Source organism: Antedon bifida, chromosome 7 (genome assembly GCF_963402885.1).
Source record: "Antedon bifida chromosome 7, ecAntBifi1.1, whole genome shotgun sequence".
NCBI lineage: Eukaryota > Metazoa > Echinodermata > Crinoidea > Comatulida > Antedonidae > Antedon > Antedon bifida.
In genome coordinates, this window is record NC_136232.1 from 24,435,173 (window position 1) to 24,455,336 (window position 20,164).

The 20,164-nt window shown below is 32.7% G+C and overlaps 2 protein-coding genes across 2 annotated transcripts in view; both read left to right on the plus strand.

Moving 5' to 3' along the window:
- The window catches only part of LOC144848741 (bridge-like lipid transfer protein family member 3B), a 109,311-nt gene that overhangs the window by 33,128 nt on the left and 56,019 nt on the right, over positions 1-20,164 (plus strand). The gene's annotated exons all lie outside the window — the stretch shown is intronic.
- LOC144847689 (solute carrier organic anion transporter family member 2A1-like) lies at positions 713-11,038 on the plus strand. Its single transcript, XM_078704175.1, has 11 exons — positions 713-930; positions 3,625-3,856; positions 4,129-4,293; positions 4,489-4,764; positions 5,002-5,166; positions 6,449-6,650; positions 7,113-7,245; positions 7,619-7,776; positions 7,980-8,044; positions 8,321-9,968; positions 10,116-11,038. Exons 1-10 carry the CDS (start codon positions 727-729, stop codon positions 9,871-9,873), a joined length of 3,153 nt encoding a protein of 1,050 aa, XP_078560301.1. The 5' UTR covers positions 713-726; the 3' UTR covers positions 9,874-9,968; positions 10,116-11,038.

A 20,164-nucleotide genomic window follows, 5' to 3' on the forward strand; every position in this document is an offset into this window, starting at 1 on the left:
ACAGAGCTTCAGTGGAAAAACGTTTAACAGTGATATTTGTCGTTTTCTTTGAAACATTATCGTAGTTTGTTTACCACACAATACTAGTGAATTGCCAGTTCAACAACCACAGTCGTGGTGTGTCGAAAGGTATATTTTAAGTTAGTTAACTCCATTCATTTACTTGTATGGGTTGAGTTTATTGTATATCAAATTTCCTCTATTAAATGGACCAATGAATATGATTGGCATATTTTGAATAACTATGAGCAGGAGGCGTTGTACCAGACAAGAAGTAAAATGAAAGATTTTTATGATATCAAAAGTGTATTTAACCGGCGCATGTGTTCCCTGGACTGAAGCTCGTAAAACTACTAAACACCAAAAATATACAATTACCTACTCAAATACAACGCGATTTGTCCTTCACCAAACTTGGCCCTTTTTGAAAGTGTAAATCTTTCGCTTCACTGGACCATACAATCCATTGGTTCGAACTTGAGGTATCATTGCATCGTAAATTCTAATGTCTATATATTGTTAGAGCGTCAGTGCACTATCAGTGCCCCATACTGACAGACGTTAGATCTATAGCCAGCTATGAAACCTGTATGCTACGGGACATTTGCATGTAAATTTATTTGCATAACTTCTTAATTGTATACGTTGATAAAAGTCTACCGATATACAGTAGTGCATACTATCAAGTTCTTAGGGTTGAAACTAATTGACGCGATACCATTTGAAATGACGGACAAGAAGGATTCTTCTAGTGGAGTTTATTGTGGTTGGGTGGAGCAGTGTCCAAAGCGATGGCCTAAGTGTCTAAACAGCATCAGGTCATTCGTCTTCTGTATGTGTGCCGTCAGTTTTGCTGACGCGTTCTTCGTTGGATCCATATCTAGTAGTGTTACCACGCTGGAAACGCGTTACAATCTTTCCTTATCCAAGGTAAGTTTTCTATTTGTATCTTCAAAATAATGTTATCGCTAAATGCAAATGTCATTACGTAATATCCCATCATCATCATCCTCTCTTTTTGTTCTCCTCTTTTCTTTCTCCTCTTTTCTTTCTCCACTTTTCTTTCTCATCTTTTCTTTCTCCTCTTTTATTTCTCCTCTTTTCTTTCTCCACTTTTCTTTCTACTCTTTTTGTTCTCCTCTTTACTTTCTCCTCTTTTCGTTCTCCTCTTTTCTTTCTCCTTTTTTCGTTCTCCTCTTTTCGTTCTCCACTTTTCTTTCTCCACTTTTTGTTCTCCTCTTTTCTTTCTCCTCTTTTCTTTCCCCTCTTTTCGTTCTCCTCTTTTCTTTCTTTTCTTTGCCATCTCAGTTACAACCCTCATAATTATCTAAATCGTTTATATTATTATTATATATCATCTTCATCGTAATCATTATCTTAGCCATCATTAATAAACAAAAGCAAAGAAGTCCATCTGATGATGTCATCACCAGCATCTCTCATTCGTATGACCTTTTCCCCTGGTCAATTCAAATGTACTTTAAAACCTTCCCAGTACAATACTAATTTTGATACCGCACTACAAAACATGAATGAAAACAAAATGTACTCTAATATACTTTTTTTTTGTATTTCGTTAAAGATGTATTGTGCCCCTAAAAAATAATTAAGTTAAATTTTTGTTGTTGAACATGGCATTTTAATGTCACATAGGCCTAATAGTTATTCACTTTAACCAAATATTGGATATAAACCAAATTTATTTATCTGAAAAACTTGGCTGTCAGTCAACGGATTTGTTGTCATTTATTATGTTATTTTATAAGTAAAAACATTTTTTTTATTTTTGTTTTTTTTCTATGGAAGTGATTAATTTTATTAAAACTACAAAATAACCTATTCAAAGTCTGATTTAATTAATCTTCATTTTTCATGTTTTTGGGGGACAATGCATCTTTAAACATTTTTACCTCTTCGTATCCTCTCTGTTTAAACTCACATTATTATTAGCACCACTCCAACTTTACGTAGTTATGTTGAGAATGTTCCCCGTGGGATGTAATAATAATGTTCAGCTTCATATCAACTATGTTCATAATGTGCTAAATGTCCTCTGTATTATTTAATATTTCTGCAACATGTTAACAAAGTTTTCTGTACTTTAACTAATTTCTAATACATAATTATATTCATATGTCTAATTGCATGTTACATTCAACCAATCCATGTTGTTTAAATGACAATAAATACTATCGTATTGTACAAAACATCCTTGTACAGTAGGCCTACAGTACTTGACCATAAACAAGGAATTTCGAGATGTTGCAACAAAGAATTTTTAAAATATGAAGGATCAGTATTACAAATAATAACAAATTTACCAATATACACGTTTAAATAAATGGTTTATCTGTGTTTGTTTGTTGTCCTGTCTGGTCGCTAGCGTAACACAAAATAGTTTATTACAACAAATAATGAAAAATAAAGGTTTACAATAACATATAGTTTTCTTTTAAATTGCTTGCTTATAAAAAAGTTACAATTACGATAAGTTATAACTATAGTAAATCTTCATATCCTGTAGTGACATGTATTCTAAAGCTCTGTCTACACTATGAAATATGACTAAAATAAGTGTAATGTGCCCAAATATGTGTAGTGAAATGCTTAAATATGGTAGTGGTATGACATCATCATGTCCATATATGGGCACATCACATTCTTTGTCACATAAAGTTTGATAGTGTAGACAGAGCCTACAAATTTGTCTATGATAATACATGAATTATAAATGTTGCCTAGATACAGTATCGTATAGTTAATTACACACGTAACCCTTCCAAAATAGTTTCATATCGGCGGCGTAATCCGGCTTTATTTTTGTCGGCTACCTAATAAAAGATACTAGATTTATGGAGGAGGAAACGGTTCACTGCAAATCTACTATTATAGCTTTCAAGGTTTAAAAGGCTAATAACACAGACGAGCGGTAACGGTAAGCGGAAAACCGCGTAGCTTGTCCCACGTAGAATCTGTATCTATCCTGAGCGGAAACCGTCCGTCCGCTCCGCGTTGTGTTTAAATCGTCATAAGGAATAACATAGAATCCATATTTTTTATTACCGTTACCGCTCGTCTGTGTAAAGGCAAATACAATGGGTTTTTTTATTTAACAATAATTTGAATGAAATAATAACAGTATAATTGATTTGTCTAAACCAGGACCATCCTTTCCAGTAATTGAACATCGTGCATTGTTCATTTCTTTAGATAAGAAGAAATTAATATAATATATTTAACAACAGGTAAATGCTTTAAAATTCAAAACTGTATAGAAAATTCATAATTATCTTTTTTTACAGTACTTTTCAAACCTTGTTTGTAGTCGAATCTCTTTTTGCATCTATTTATTTCTTTAAATAAGGGGAAATTTATATAATTTTTTTAACATGTAAATGCTTAAAAAAACCGTGAATGGACCCAACTACTCTAGGCCAAAATATTCATAATTATCTCTTTTTTTCGTTGTTTATTTTCAAACTTCATTTTTTCGTTGTTTTTTTTTTCAAACCTTGTTTGTAGTCTTTTTGCATCTATTTATTTGTATTGTTGTTATTTGTATTGTTTATATGGACTTTGAAATAAAATTGAATTGAATAAATATTTTGTTGTGTTCTTTTCCAGGTTGCATTGATAGGTACCGTATACAACTTAGGTGCTCTGGCCGTTCAGTTATTCGTAGTTTATTTTGGCGGTAAACGTTCAAGAAACCGACCACAGTGGATTGGTATCGGCCTCCTTTTTATAACTATTGGAACGATCATAATCTTTCTACCTCAATTTATTTACGGAGAGTATGCTTTATATACGCACCCGACTGAAAACCGCTGCCGTTTGAATAGGAGTGATTATGAAGGTAGGCCGCATGACTTTAATACTAATTATTTTAACGTTAATTTTTTTAAATGTTGTACACATCGAATTGTTTAGATATATTGAGGATGTTTTATTTTAAAATATTTAGGAGTTTTTTATTTTTTTTCGTTTAGTTTAACTAAGTTAATTAATTCAAAGACAGATACTAAATTTATTCTGTAACGTTATTACATTTTCGGTGTATTACAATTTACAATTTCCTTTATTTCGGAAAATATAGTTATTATAATAACTCATGCACTTTATCTTTAGATTGTTCGTCAGATGAACAAGATCAAAATGATGATAATTCGAAAGCCTACATTTTGCTTGCTGTTGGCGCAGCTATAGCAGGAGCGGCATGGACGCCTGTTAAGCCCCTGGGCTTCTCCTACATTGACGATAACACAAATAGTGGCAACTCAGCATTCTATATTGGTGTGTACATTTTACCAAAGTTTCATTTAAAATTTAACAGAAAACGCTTGCTATAAAAACAAGAATGTACTGTAAACTCTACCGTAGAATTATTCATTGTTAGTTTTGCAGTTTTGTAGATTAGAAATAAAAATACTGTGGTTTCAATCTTTTTAAAAATAGTACCAAATAAGACAGCATTGTTTCTCTTTTAAGGCATCATCAACAGTATGTACGGCGTAGGCTCAATCTTGTCGTTCGTAGCCTCGTCTTTTTTTATCAAGCTATGGATTGACTTCTACCGTGTTGACACCGACACCATTCCACTGACGTCAGACGATGAAGACTGGGCAGGAGCATGGTGGATTGGAATCATTATCACTGGTTTTATCATCTTTGTTTCTGCGTTGCCTTTTTTTAGTTTTCCAAAACAGCTGCTAGAGAGACCACCAAAAACGGTTAATGAAAAACGCAAGATCTCTACGAGTTGTGGTAAGTTGATTAAATCTGCATCTTGATGTCTGCACACGTGTTTAAAATTGTGATCTAGTAGGCCTTCATTTAAAGCTATGTCCACACTATCAAACTTTTTGCGATGTGATGATATATGGACATGATGACGTCATATCTGTACCATATCTTGGCACATCACACATTTGTTTGTCAAACTAGTTTGATAGTGTAAACAGAGCTTTAAACTATTGTTTCCATAAATCATTATCACTCTAGGTTTACCACGTTCAACTTGGCGGCTGTTAAGGAATTTAACATTTATGACAGTAAACATTGGCTTTGTAACAACAGTGGCAATTGTTTTTGGAATAACAAGTTTTATTCCGAAGTATTTTGAAACACAATTCGGACTGTCGACAGCAACTGCTAACCTTCTTACTGGTAAGTTGTACACAATAAAATATATTACGTAAATCAAAATTTGGGAACATAATGTTGTCTTCGAATCAATCTGCACAAGTTAATTAGATATGAAAGTGAATCTCTTGTTTTTCTGCTTTTAATGTTTAATTTCATTGACGTTTTCTAATGTATTGCTTTTTCATATGTATTGCTTTTTCATGTCTTTTTCTAGTATATATTATTTTTAAATTTTATTTTTGACAAAATAACTAAATGCTGTTTGATATAGCGCATTAATGTATCAATCCGCATCAAAGTAGTCACCATTTTTTTTAAAAATAACATCTATCTGGAAATCGCCTCTCTCCTTTTTCAATTCAAGTATATTTTTTATAGAAAGTGTATGGATCATACCAAGAAAATGGCCTTTTTTTGTAGTTGTAAGAACCTTTACAAAGAAAACGACAAAAGTACAAGGTGACACAATATAAAGAAATACAAATCAGCAATGTGGATTTCCTTTAGGCCCCATGAAAACGGGACGAGGAGTTGGAAGGATACGCCTTTCTCCCTAAACGCTTAACTCTGTGCTTCACTCGTTGTTTCCGTGGCTAAATACCGTGTACATTGATTCAACTGTCATCATATAGTATCAATGTACTTCTTTCAAGTTCAAGTTAAAATTTATTGTCAAATACAAAGTAAATGAAATTTGCCTTCCAAGGTTCAAATTACAATAAAAATAACAACAGTTAAAAACATACAATACTATACAATTCCGTATCAGTACTTCTTTTTCTGATCCCTGAAACAGTTCTTATTTATTGTTACCATTTAAGTTATTGTAAATGTATACTTCTTTTATTTCTTGGAACAACTGTTTCTAAATAAATGTTGAATGAATTGATGTGTGGTACAGTAGTAAAATATTTGAGGTCATAAGAAATTATTCGATAGTAAACAGATAATAACGTTAGTATTCGGTTACAATATATGTAACAAGTAGTTGTCATCGACGTTTATTTGCTAGTTTCCGTTTATTTTTATAGTCCCTTTACTCTAATAAATTTGAATTATTTGAAATTCCCAACAGGTTTTCACAGTTATATAACTGTATATTGTCGTCATGACATTAATGTAATTACTCCATATTAACCCAATTTCCATTGACCTTGACCGCCATAATGTATTACCTGTACAAAAACTCTAAGGAATAATACAGTTGAATTTACTAGTAATGTAATGTTCCAGTGCCACCATTCGGACTTGGCCAGCTTGTAAATGAATTTACTAAGAATATAATTGTTTCTTTTTAATTAAGGTTTAGTACCTGTGCCAGCATTCGGACTTGGCCAGCTTGTCGGTGGCTACTTGATAAAGAAGATAAGAGCTGGAATCACAGAATCTGCAAAAGTGTTATTTATTACAAGTCTAATCACGTTAACGGGTCTGTTAATTATGCTGGGGCTAGGGTGCAGTAGCGGACCAATAGCTGGAATATCATCTGCGTACGATCAGAATAGGTGAGTGAGGACATTGTTTTCACTAGAACTCAACGCAAGGATGACGTAAGCGCAGCACAAAGTGATTTGACCAATTACAGTTTAGATAAACGGTTGTTGTTGATTTGCTGCCCTATCCCTGACCATTTCTCAATTACGTGAATTATTATTCAAAAAGTACACTAGACTACCACACGCAACACATTCGCTACAAAGATTATTTCATAGCCTAGAAAACTGCATTGATTTTGCCACAGTGTGGAGAAGTTTGAAGGTGCATGGCCTAACTTCTGCAAACAAGTTTTCTACCCTAGAAAATCTTTCTTACTAAACCTTTGCTCGAGTTTTGCAAACAAAGTTTTTCAGTGTAAACTGTTTGTGGCCTGACGTCATTTGGTTGTGAAGGGGGCAGATAATCCTACAAGTTTTTGTTTACAGATTATATTGTGGATTTACTATTTGTTTCCCTTGTTTCTGTTATAGTGATAGCGTCACGCTTGCTGCTGAATGCAATGCAAATTGTAGTTGTCCTGAAGTGTATGATCCAGTTTGTGGCGATGACGGTGTGACGTATTTCTCACCATGTCACGCTGGTTGTACCGACGAAGCAGAACAGGTAAGAGGACACTTTGTCGACAATTTTGTTGTCATTTTAAATTGAATGTCTTTCACTGTAAATGTTTCCTCCTCGAGTCCAGCCATTTGGTTAATGAGGCTTGGAGACTTCACTAACAATTCATTTTGAGAGAACTGAGAATTGTCTTGTATAAGCTGCTATTGCTTATCTTTCTTTAAGATGAATTCTCTTTTACGATGTTTTTCCTAACTTGGTGGTCTTTTGACCTTTAGGCGTTGTGTTGATGGGATTGACATGGCATGCACAATTGTCGAGCTTTTTGAACATGAGTCCTACATTAATTTTGGCCCACATTAATTTTGGCCCAAATTGCTGCCCTAAACCAATAGTATTTTCTATTTTGTCGCCATAGTCATTGCAGTCGTGTTCTTGCATTGAATCAGGAGGTTTGGTTGATTCATCTCAGTGCAGCAAGACGTGTAATGCACTAGCACCATTTGTTGTGCTGTTATTTGTCATAGCCTGTACAAACAGTATGGAAGAGGTGCCGCAAACTATGGTAACTTTAAGGTAAGCCTATACAAATGTTTTATCCAATTTCACAAAGAAGAGTCACTTCAAACAAGGCCATATACATGGCTGCAGTCGCGTGCTCAAGTTAGTGTTTACCGACCGACCGACCGACCGACCGACCGACATAGTGAGCATATGACTGGTGTATATAATAATTTGAAAATAAACGCCTGTAACAATTATGGTGTGTTGACTTTCAGATCTGTAGATGAAGATGACAAGGCACTGGCAATTGGTATGCGAGAAATCTTTATGCGATTATTCGGTAAGTTTCAGATTGAGGTTATGCTTTCTAGGCAAAGCTATGATGTACAGTACACGCTATGCCAGAAATTAGACCAATCATAGTTCATCAGAAAAGTTAGATAAATTATATGTCTTCGTGCATACGGCGTCCTTGCGTGGGAACCAAAGAACAGTGTGGATGGTGGTGATATAACGATGCATTCCTGTCGTCCTCATTTCAATTTAAAGAAATAGAAATACTTTTTACAATTGGGACACACTCATTCAGGTTGCATCTTTGATTGTTTTCTTATAGGTATGATTCCAGCGCCTCTTATATTCGGAGCTGCAATCGACTCTAGTTGTATTTTCTGGGAGGAAACGTGCGGCGAGAAAGGTTCGTGTTCAATTTACAACTTGGATGATTTTAAGCTAGCATTCTTCGGAGTCACTGTAGCTCTAAAAACAGTCAGTGTATTATGCAACTTAATATGTTGGCGAACGCTTGTAGCCGCACAGCCAAACTGGCAAAACGACGATGAGAAGAAATTAGAAATCAAGAATGATCTAACCAAAAAGAAACGAGTAACATGGGATAGGAATTCATTGGCCCAGATTAATTACGGTTTTGATGATGCTTCATCGGCAAATGGTGATGTGGTGAAGCCTTCATCTAAGGTTGTCAATAACGTTAGCCAGTCAACAAATGGAATAAACCCAGAAGAGTCTAAAACGGTTATTCCTATTTTCATTGATAATGTTCACATTGTGACAACATTACCTAAACCAGACGACGTCAAAGTGATTAGTAAATTTAAACCAACAGTACCTGTTATTGAAAATGAGGTAGACGCTGTAAAAGTAGTTAGTACTGCGCCTCCAACAAATACTAGTAAATTGAAGTGGTTAATGCCTGTGCAAGGTAGCACCACAAGCCTTCATGAAATCGGTAGTGAAAGTGATGAACGGCCATCAACGTCTGCAGATTCCATTGATCAACATGGCGTTGACAAAAAGGCGCCGGCTAAGCTAAAATGGACAGTACCTGATGATGACAAACCTATACGCACGATAAGTCGTTCAGTGTCTGAGCCTGCTTTGGGTGGTGCTACCGACTCCATAAAACCTATCCCTGCCCCAAGATTAGTTAACAGAACAAACATAAATAAGCACCTCACAGCTATATCTGAACACCCTGATGATGGAAAAGTTTTACATGTTGAACGGAGTAGTATGGGAAGTGATGACATCAGAAAGCAGGGCAATGTGTATGATATCAGAGAACACGACAATACCAATGGATGGGCCGTAAGAGAAGGATTTGACACAACACCAGATGACATAATCGATTTAGTTAATATACCTACTCAGATGACAACACCAGTTTATGCAACCGTAAAAAGAACAAATCCAGCTAAATCGTCACTTTACCGTAGATCACAATCTCAGCCTGATAGATCCACAACGGAAATTGATTCATATCGTATGCAGCCATACACCAGAGAAGACGTGTACTCGACAATCGATGACATCAAGTCTAAAAGCAAACCAATGAGCATGCGCCCATACACAAGCCAGCAAATGCTTCCCGACCCGGAAGTTTTTAATGAGCAAAAGCTTCCCAACCCGGAAGTTTTTTCTGACAACTATTTTGGAAAACAACAATTAGGTAAGCGTAGACCAATGACATTCACAGAAATCAATTCTAACCGGCGTCTGTCATTACCAGTAACCGCATTACCCGAAAGTACAGCAGTGTTTAACAAAAGAGCGAATGAAGAAATATTAGAACAAAATGGATTCAAGAGACGATCAAGTGCGCATGCGTCTCCCCAAAGAGACGAGTGTCCAGCAGCTATTTATATATAATAGAGAGTGTTTTATGCATCATTCAAAAGCGTATCGGTCAGTCAGTTTGTCAGTTAGACGATGGATCATCCGAACTGTCGCGTTCTCGTGTGATTGTAGACTTGTCCTAAGTCTGTAGTTATTTCAAGGCTTTTCGACGTTTGTCTGAAATGCAAGCTCAAATAGTATACGTATGAAAAGCCATATGTGCCAAAATATTTATCTTTTACTAATATTAAGTCAAAATTCCGTTTGGAACCCAGACTGGTGGTTGGTCAAGTTATCTGTCATACGTACATTCTTGCTTAAGTAAGTCAAGTGGGGACTTAAGTGTAAATCGATATGTTACTTAACTTTACAATATTAAGCTGCGCTTCTGATGCACCCGATATTTCGGAATTATTCCACAATTTTTTCCCCTGTTATGAGGGTGTGTGGCGCAGTGGACTACTGATCGTGAGAGCATGGTTCGAATCCAACTCTGCCGCATTGCGTGTATCCTTAGGCAAGTCACTTTACTTACGTTTGCCTCTCTACTCAGGTGTATAAATGGGTGCCCGGTTAGATCAAGACAAAACTTTGCGCTGGTAACTAGCTGCATTATGGTAGTATGTTTCCATACCTAATTAATGCAAAAATGACCGGGGTAATAATTTTCAGCGCGTAGAGGTTTTCCAACATTAGGCGCTATATAAATCCAGGATAGTATTATTATTATGTAGACAGCAGTTTACATTTAAAATAAGTGGAATAATTGCATTAAAAAAAATTGCATTGTTGCATTTGAATGTCCATTTTATCTCCACAATCATGTAAAAATAACGCAATTTTCTATCAGAAACACAAAATTCCAGTACAGCGTATTGTTTGCAGCAGAAACACAGCCTAACTGTTGAGAGTTATTCTATAAATCGTCCGGTAATACGCAATGTATAATGAATATTTAACCATTCATGTTATATTCTTTCTTTCTTATTATGTGTAACAACACCAACAAACATAAATAACATAATAATAGTAGAAAAGATCTAAATTAGTAAAAATAACAATCGATGATTGGTTGGCCATGTATTTTAAAAACTGAAATGTAAATAAAATATAATATAAAGAAAATAGTTTATATTATGAACAAAGTAAAATGAGGCTTTAACAAGAAAAATAAATGGTAGAAATGTTGCCATTTTCTGAAAAAATCGCTGTACTATAGTACAGGAATTTTTTCGAAAAATGCCCAAAATATCGACTTTTTAAAATTCAATATTTATGCGATAATATCGCTATTTGTGCGCATATATTGCTTTGCAACAACTTATAGAGCCATATTACACAGTTTTGTCGAAAAATAAAAAGGTCGAAATTTTGCAATTTTCTGGAAAAAATCCCTGTACTAATAGTACAGAGATTTTTTCGGAAAAAGGCCCAAAATATCGACCTTTTAAAATTCAATTATTATGCGATAATATTACTATATGTGCGCATATATTGATTTGCAACAACTTATAGAGCCATATTACACAGTTTTGTCGAAAAATAAAAAGGTCGAAATTTTGCCTATTTTTGAAAAAATCCCTTACTATAGTACAGGGATTTTTTCTAAAAATGCCCAAAATATCGACTTTTTGAAATTCAATATTTATGCAATAATATCGCTATTTGTGCGCATATATTGCTTTGCAACAACTTATAGAGCCATTACACAGTTTTGTCGAAAAATAAAAAGGTCGAAATTTTGCCATTTTTGTAAAAAATCCCTTACTATAGTACAGGGATTTTTTCGAAAAATGCCCAAAATATCGACTTTTTAAAATTCAATAATTATGCGATCATATCGCTATATGTGCGCATATATTGCTTTGCAACAACTTATAGAGCCATATTACACAGTTTTGTCGAAAAATAAAAAGGTCGAAATTTTGCCATTTTTGTAAAAAATCCCTTACTATAGTACAGGGATTTTTTCGAAAAATGCCCAAAATATCGAATTTTTGAAATTCAATATTTATGCGATAATATCGCTATATGTGCGCATATATTGCTTTGCAACAACTTATAGAGCCATATTACACAGTTTTGTCGAAAAATAAAAAGGTCGAAATTTTGCCATTTTTGTAAAAAATCCCTTACTATAGTACAGGGATTTTTTCTAAAAATGCCCAAAATATCGACTTTTTGAAATTCAATATTTATGCAATAATATCGCTATTTGTGCGCATATATTGCTTTGCAACAACTTATAGAGCCATTACACAGTTTTGTCGAAAAATAAAAAGGTCGAAATTTTGCCATTTTTGTAAAAAATCCCTTACTATAGTACAGGGATTTTTTCGAAAAATGCCCAAAATATCGACTTTTTAAAATTCAATAATTATGCGATCATATCGCTATATGTGCGCATATATTGCTTTGCAACAACTTATAGAGCCATATTACAAAGTTTGATCGAAAAATAAAATGGTCGAAATGTTGCCATTTTTTTTTTAAATCCCTTACAGGGATTTTTTTCGAAAATGCCCAAAATATCGACTTTTTAAAATTCAATAACTATGCGATCATATCGCTATATGTGCGCATATATTGCTTTGCAACAACTTATAAAGCCATATTACACAGTTTTGTCGAAAAATAAAAGGGTCGAAATTTTGCCATTTTCTGAAAAAAAATCCCTGTATAGGGATTTTTTTTCGAAAAATGCCCAAATTTTCGACCATTTTTATTTTTTGACATATCTAGTTACTATGATGATGATGATAACGCAATATATGTGCATATATGGCATAATAATTGAATTTTAAAAGGTTGGTATTTTGGCCATTTAAAAAAAAATCCCTTTTTTTCGAAAAATTACCAAATTTCGACCCTTTTATTGTTTGACATAACTAGTTACTATGACTCTATAAGATGATGATAACGCAATATATATTAAATTATTACTTTTTTACATTACACTGAACAACAACTGTGGTTTTCATTATGAATGAGATGACTCCGAATCAGGCTTTTTTTTGTGTCTGGTTATTATAGGCTAATGATAATAATATGACAATATTTAAGTAAAGGTGTGTACAATTTATTGTCTGGCATAAGATCTTTGTAAATAGTAAGTGTGTAACTAGACTTGCCCCAAGTCTGTCTTTTTTAAGTTAGTCCACAAGTTGGCTCTTTCGATGTTTGTCTGAAATAGTTTCAAGTCAATACGTATGAAACGCCTTATGTGCCAAAATATCTACATCAGTGATGTTATCTATTTGGAGTTATTGTATTTTGGGCTGGGCTGGGAATATCGGTAAAGGTGATAACGACCGAATTAAAAAGGTGCTGGGTAGAGCGGGGAAAGTAATTGGTTCGTCTGTGCAAACGCTTGACTCTTTCTACAGCGAACGTCTTGCCGATGTGTTCCATGCTATATTGGAAGACACCAACCATCCTCTTCATAACGACATTATCGGCTCCGTTATCGTTAGAAGTGGTAGGATGAGGACGGTGAATGCGCAGACGGACCGTTACAAGTACTCGTTCTACTCAGCTGGGATAAGGCATTATAACAAAACATTTATTAGATATTCCCCCCTTATATATTTATTTATTTTAGGCAAGTCAAGATAATTAATAATTGATAATTTATAATTTATGAGCACTGTAATTTCCATTTTTGGACAATAAATGAATCTGTATCCTTATCTGTATCTTTTTATTAATATTCAGTATAACCCCGTCTGGAACCTAGACTAGTGCGTAACATTCATCAACTTGTTTCCCATTAATTAAGTATGAAACTAAATTAAATATTTTTCTCTCTCTTTGGTTTGACTTCATATACATAATATGCGTATGTATATATATGTATATACATATATATACATATATTATATGCATAAAATACATAAGTAAATAAGGGTTAGTACACTACCAGTGTCTAACTATTACTCCTGTTATATTCCCATTATATTCATTTTCTCATTTAGAATGTTTAATTCTTGCAAACATTCTTAAACAATTACGTTACCTTCAATTGCATTTATCTTTCGTTCTAAAAAACCTTTCTATACTTTCTTGGATAATAATCAATAGTAAAAATAGTCAATTCACTGTTTATCTTATCTATATATGTAATTACTTATTCGAACAAAACAATTAAATATTAATATCAACCATTAGCAAAGTAATACACCTGGTGAACTGATTTATCTAAATTATTTAAAACTCTTTTGCAACAACACTAAAAGAAACAATATTATGTCAAACGTTGAGATGACTTTGGGAGATAAAGTTTACTACGCACACCACGGTACTGAATTGCGTAAGAAGATGTTTGTCTTTAAAGTGGTAATAATATTGATGGAGTTATCGTTTTCTAGTTGTGCTGATGTTGGTTCAAATTCCGGTATGATTACTTCTCTTAATATTTATCATTTGTAATAGATTTTATAATATAGTAGGACATTATAATAATTCATGACCTTTTCAGAATTTGAGGCTAGGTCTAACCATCCTTATTTTACAACATTTATTATTCTATAATGTTTTATTGAAATGAAATGAAAATATTTTTTCGAACTATACATTTTAGCTTTATTATATACGGTACTGTGATAAAATTCTTTAGTTAATGTTGTTAATAGTTTACCTAGTAAAATTTGAATTGCAAGAGTTTTTCGACTTTTTAAAATTCAATATTTTTGCGATAATATCGCAATTTGTGCGCATATATTGCTTTGCAACAACTTATAGAGCCATATTACACAGTTTTGTCGAAAAATAAAAGGGTCGAAATTTTGCCATTTTTTGACAAAAAATCCCTTACTATATAGTACAGGGATTTTTTCGAAAAATGCCCAAAATATCGACTTTTTAAAATTCAATAATTATGCGATCATATCGCTATATGTGCGCATATATTGCTTTGCAACAATTTATAGAGCCATATTACACAGTTTTGTCGAAAAATAAAAAGGTCGAAATGTTGCCATTTTTGTAAAAAATCCCTTACTATAGTACAGGGATTTTTTCTAAAAATGCCCAAAATATCGACTTTTTGAAATTCAATATTTATGCAATAATATCGCTATTTGTGCGCATATATTGCTTTGCAACAACTTATAGAGCCATTACACAGTTTTGTCGAAAAATAAAAAGGTCGAAATTTTGCCATTTTTGTAAAAAATCCCTTACTATAGTACAGGGATTTTTTCGAAAAATGCCCAAAATATCGACTTTTTAAAATTCAATAATTATGCGATCATATCGCTATATGTGCGCATATATTGCTTTGCAACAACTTATAGAGCCATATTACAAAGTTTGATCGAAAAATAAAATGGTCGAAATGTTGCCATTTTTTCTTTAAATCCCTTACAGGGATTTTTTTCGAAAATGCCCAAAATATCGACTTTTTAAAATTCAATAACTATGCGATCATATCGCTATATGTGCGCATATATTGCTTTGCAACAACTTATAAAGCCATATTACACAGTTTTGTCGAAAAATAAAAGGGTCGAAATTTTGCCATTTTCTGAAAAAAAATCCCTGTATAGGGATTTTTTTTCGAAAAATGCCCAAATTTCGACCATTTTTATTTTTTGACATATCTAGTTACTATGATGATGATGATAACGCAATATATGTGCATATATGGCATAATAATTGAATTTTAAAAGGTTGGTATTTTGGCCATTTAAAAAAAAATCCCTTTTTTTCGAAAAATTACCAAATTTCGACCCTTTTATTGTTTGACATAACTAGTTACTATGACTCTATAAGATGATGATAACGCAATATATATTAAATTATTACTTTTTTACATTACACTGAACAACAACTGTGGTTTTCATTATGAATGAGATGACTCCGAATCAGGCTTTTTTTTGTGTCTGGTTATTATAGGCTAATGATAATAATATGACAATATTTAAGTAAAGGTGTGTACAATTTATTGTCTGGCATAAGATCTTTGTAAATAGTAAGTGTGTAACTAGACTTGCCCCAAGTCTGTCTTTTTTAAGTTAGTCCACAAGTTGGCTCTTTCGATGTTTGTCTGAAATAGTTTCAAGTCAATACGTATGAAACGCCTTATGTGCCAAAATATCTACATCAGTGATGTTATCTATTTGGAGTTATTGTATTTTGGGCTGGGCTGGGAATATCGGTAAAGGTGATAACGACCGAATTAAAAAGGTGCTGGGTAGAGCGGGGAAAGTAATTGGTTCGTCTGTGCAAACGCTTGACTCTTTCTACAGCGAACGTCTTGCCGATGTGTTCCATGCTATATTGGAAGACACCAACCATCCTCTTCATAACGACATTATCGGCTCCGTTATCGTTAGAAGTGGTAGGATGAGGACGGTGAATGCGCAGACGGACCGTTACAAGTACTCGTTCTACTCAGCTGGGATAAGGCATTATAACAAAACATTTATTAGATATTCCCCCCTTATATATTTATTTATTTTAGGCAAGTCAAGATAATTAATAATTGATAATTTATAATTTATGAGCACTGTAATTTCCATTTTTGGACAATAAATGAATCTGTATCCTTATCTGTATCTTTTTATTAATATTCAGTATAACCCCGTCTGGAACCTAGACTAGTGCGTAACATTCATCAACTTGTTTCCCATTAATTAAGTATGAAACTAAATTAAATATTTTTCTCTCTCCTTGGTTTGACTTCATATACATAATATGCGTATGTATATATATGTATATACATATATATACATATATTATATGCATAAAATACATAAGTAAATAAGGGTTAGTACACTACCAGTGTCTAACTATTACTCCTGTTATATTCCCATTATATTCATTTTCTCATTTAGAATGTTTAATTCTTGCAAACATTCTTAAACAATTACGTTACCTTCAATTGCATTTATCTTTCGTTCTAAAAAACCTTTCTATACTTTCTTGGATAATAATCAATAGTAAAAATAGTCAATTCACTGTTTATCTTATCTATATATGTAATTACTTATTCGAACAAAACAATTAAATATTAATATCAACCATTAGCAAAGTAATACACCTGGTGAACTGATTTATCTAAATTATTTAAAACTCTTTTGCAACAACACTAAAAGAAACAATATTATGTCAAACGTTGAGATGACTTTGGGAGATAAAGTTTACTACGCACACCACGGTACTGAATTGCGTAAGAAGATGTTTGTCTTTAAAGTGGTAATAATATTGATGGAGTTATCGTTTTCTAGTTGTGCTGATGTTGGTTCAAATTCCGGTATGATTACTTCTCTTAATATTTATCATTTGTAATAGATTTTATAATATAGTAGGACATTATAATAATTCATGACCTTTTCAGAATTTGAGGCTAGGTCTAACCATCCTTATTTTACAACATTTATTATTCTATAATGTTTTATTGAAATGAAATGAAAATATTTTTTCGAACTATACATTTTAGCTTTATTATATACGGTACTGTGATAAAATTCTTTAGTTAATGTTGTTAATAGTTTACCTAGTAAAATTTGAATTGCAAGAGTTTTTCGACTTTTTAAAATTCAATATTTTTGCGATAATATCGCAATTTGTGCGCATATATTGCTTTGCAACAACTTATAGAGCCATATTACACAGTTTTGTCGAAAAATAAAAGGGTCGAAATTTTGCCATTTTTTGACAAAAAATCCCTTACTATATAGTACAGGGATTTTTTCGAAAAATGCCCAAAATATCGACTTTTTAAAATTCAATAATTATGCGATCATATCGCTATATGTGCGCATATATTGCTTTGCAACAATTTATAGAGCCATATTACACAGTTTTGTCGAAAAATAAAAAGGTCGAAATGTTGCCATTTTTGTAAAAAATCCCTTACTATAGTACAGGGATTTTTTCTAAAAATGCCCAAAATATCGACTTTTTGAAATTCAATATTTATGCAATAATATCGCTATTTGTGCGCATATATTGCTTTGCAACAACTTATAGAGCCATTACACAGTTTTGTCGAAAAATAAAAAGGTCGAAATTTTGCCATTTTTGTAAAAAATCCCTTACTATAGTACAGGGATTTTTTCGAAAAATGCCCAAAATATCGACTTTTTAAAATTCAATAATTATGCGATCATATCGCTATATGTGCGCATATATTGCTTTGCAACAACTTATAGAGCCATATTACAAAGTTTGATCGAAAAATAAAATGGTCGAAATGTTGCCATTTTTTCTTTAAATCCCTTACAGGGATTTTTTTCGAAAATGCCCAAAATATCGACTTTTTAAAATTCAATAACTATGCGATCATATCGCTATATGTGCGCATATATTGCTTTGCAACAACTTATAAAGCCATATTACACAGTTTTGTCGAAAAATAAAAGGGTCGAAATTTTGCCATTTTCTGAAAAAAAATCCCTGTATAGGGATTTTTTTTCGAAAAATGCCCAAATTTCGACCATTTTTATTTTTTGACATATCTAGTTACTATGATGATGATGATAACGCAATATATGTGCATATATGGCATAATAATTGAATTTTAAAAGGTTGGTATTTTGGCCATTTAAAAAAAAATCCCTTTTTTTCGAAAAATTACCAAATTTCGACCCTTTTATTGTTTGACATAACTAGTTACTATGACTCTATAAGATGATGATAACGCAATATATATTAAATTATTACTTTTTTACATTACACTGAACAACAACTGTGGTTTTCATTATGAATGAGATGACTCCGAATCAGGCTTTTTTTTGTGTCTGGTTATTATAGGCTAATGATAATAATATGACAATATTTAAGTAAAGGTGTGTACAATTTATTGTCTGGCATAAGATCTTTGTAAATAGTAAGTGTGTAACTAGACTTGCCCCAAGTCTGTCTTTTTTAAGTTAGTCCACAAGTTGGCTCTTTCGATGTTTGTCTGAAATAGTTTCAAGTCAATACGTATGAAACGCCTTATGTGCCAAAATATCTACATCAGTGATGTTATCTATTTGGAGTTATTGTATTTTGGGCTGGGCTGGGAATATCGGTAAAGGTGATAACGACCGAATTAAAAAGGTGCTGGGTAGAGCGGGGAAAGTAATTGGTTCGTCTGTGCAAACGCTTGACTCTTTCTACAGCGAACGTCTTGCCGATGTGTTCCATGCTATATTGGAAGACACCAACCATCCTCTTCATAACGACATTATCGGCTCCGTTATCGTTAGAAGTGGTAGGATGAGGACGGTGAATGCGCAGACGGACCGTTACAAGTACTCGTTCTACTCAGCTGGGATAAGGCATTATAACAAAACATTTATTAGATATTCCCCCCTTATATATTTATTTATTTTAGGCAAGTCAAGATAATTAATAATTGATAATTTATAATTTATGAGCACTGTAATTTCCATTTTTGGACAATAAATGAATCTGTATCCTTATCTGTATCTTTTTATTAATATTCAGTATAACCCCGTCTGGAACCTAGACTAGTGCGTAACATTCATCAACTTGTTTCCCATTAATTAAGTATGAAACTAAATTAAATATTTTTCTCTCTCCTTGGTTTGACTTCATATACATAATATGCGTATGTATATATATGTATATACATATATATACATATATTATATGCATGAAATACATAAGTAAATAAGGGTTAGTACACTACCAGTGTCTAACTATTACTCCTGTTATATTCCCATTATATTCATTTTCTCATTTAGAATGTTTAATTCTTGCAAACATTCTTAAACAATTACGTTACCTTCAATTGCATTTATCTTTCGTTCTAAAAAACCTTTCTATACTTTCTTGGATAATAATCAATAGTAAAAATAGTCAATTCACTGTTTATCTTATCTATATATGTAATTACTTATTCGAACAAAACAATTAAATATTAATATCAACCATTAGCAAAGTAATACACCTGGTGAACTGATTTATCTAAATTATTTAAAACTCTTTTGCAACAACACTAAAAGAAACAATATTATGTCAAACGTTGAGATGACTTTGGGAGATAAAGTTTACTACGCACACCACGGTACTGAATTGCGTAAGAAGATGTTTGTCTTTAAAGTGGTAATAATATTGATGGAGTTATCGTTTTCTAGTTGTGCTGATGTTGGTTCAAATTCCGGTATGATTACTTCTCTTAATATTTATCATTTGTAATAGATTTTATAATATAGTAGGACATTATAATAATTCATGACCTTTTCAGAATTTGAGGCTAGGTCTAACCATCCTTATTTTACAACATTTATTATTCTATAATGTTTTATTGAAATGAAATGAAAATATTTTTTCGAACTATACATTTTAGCTTTATTATATACGGTACTGT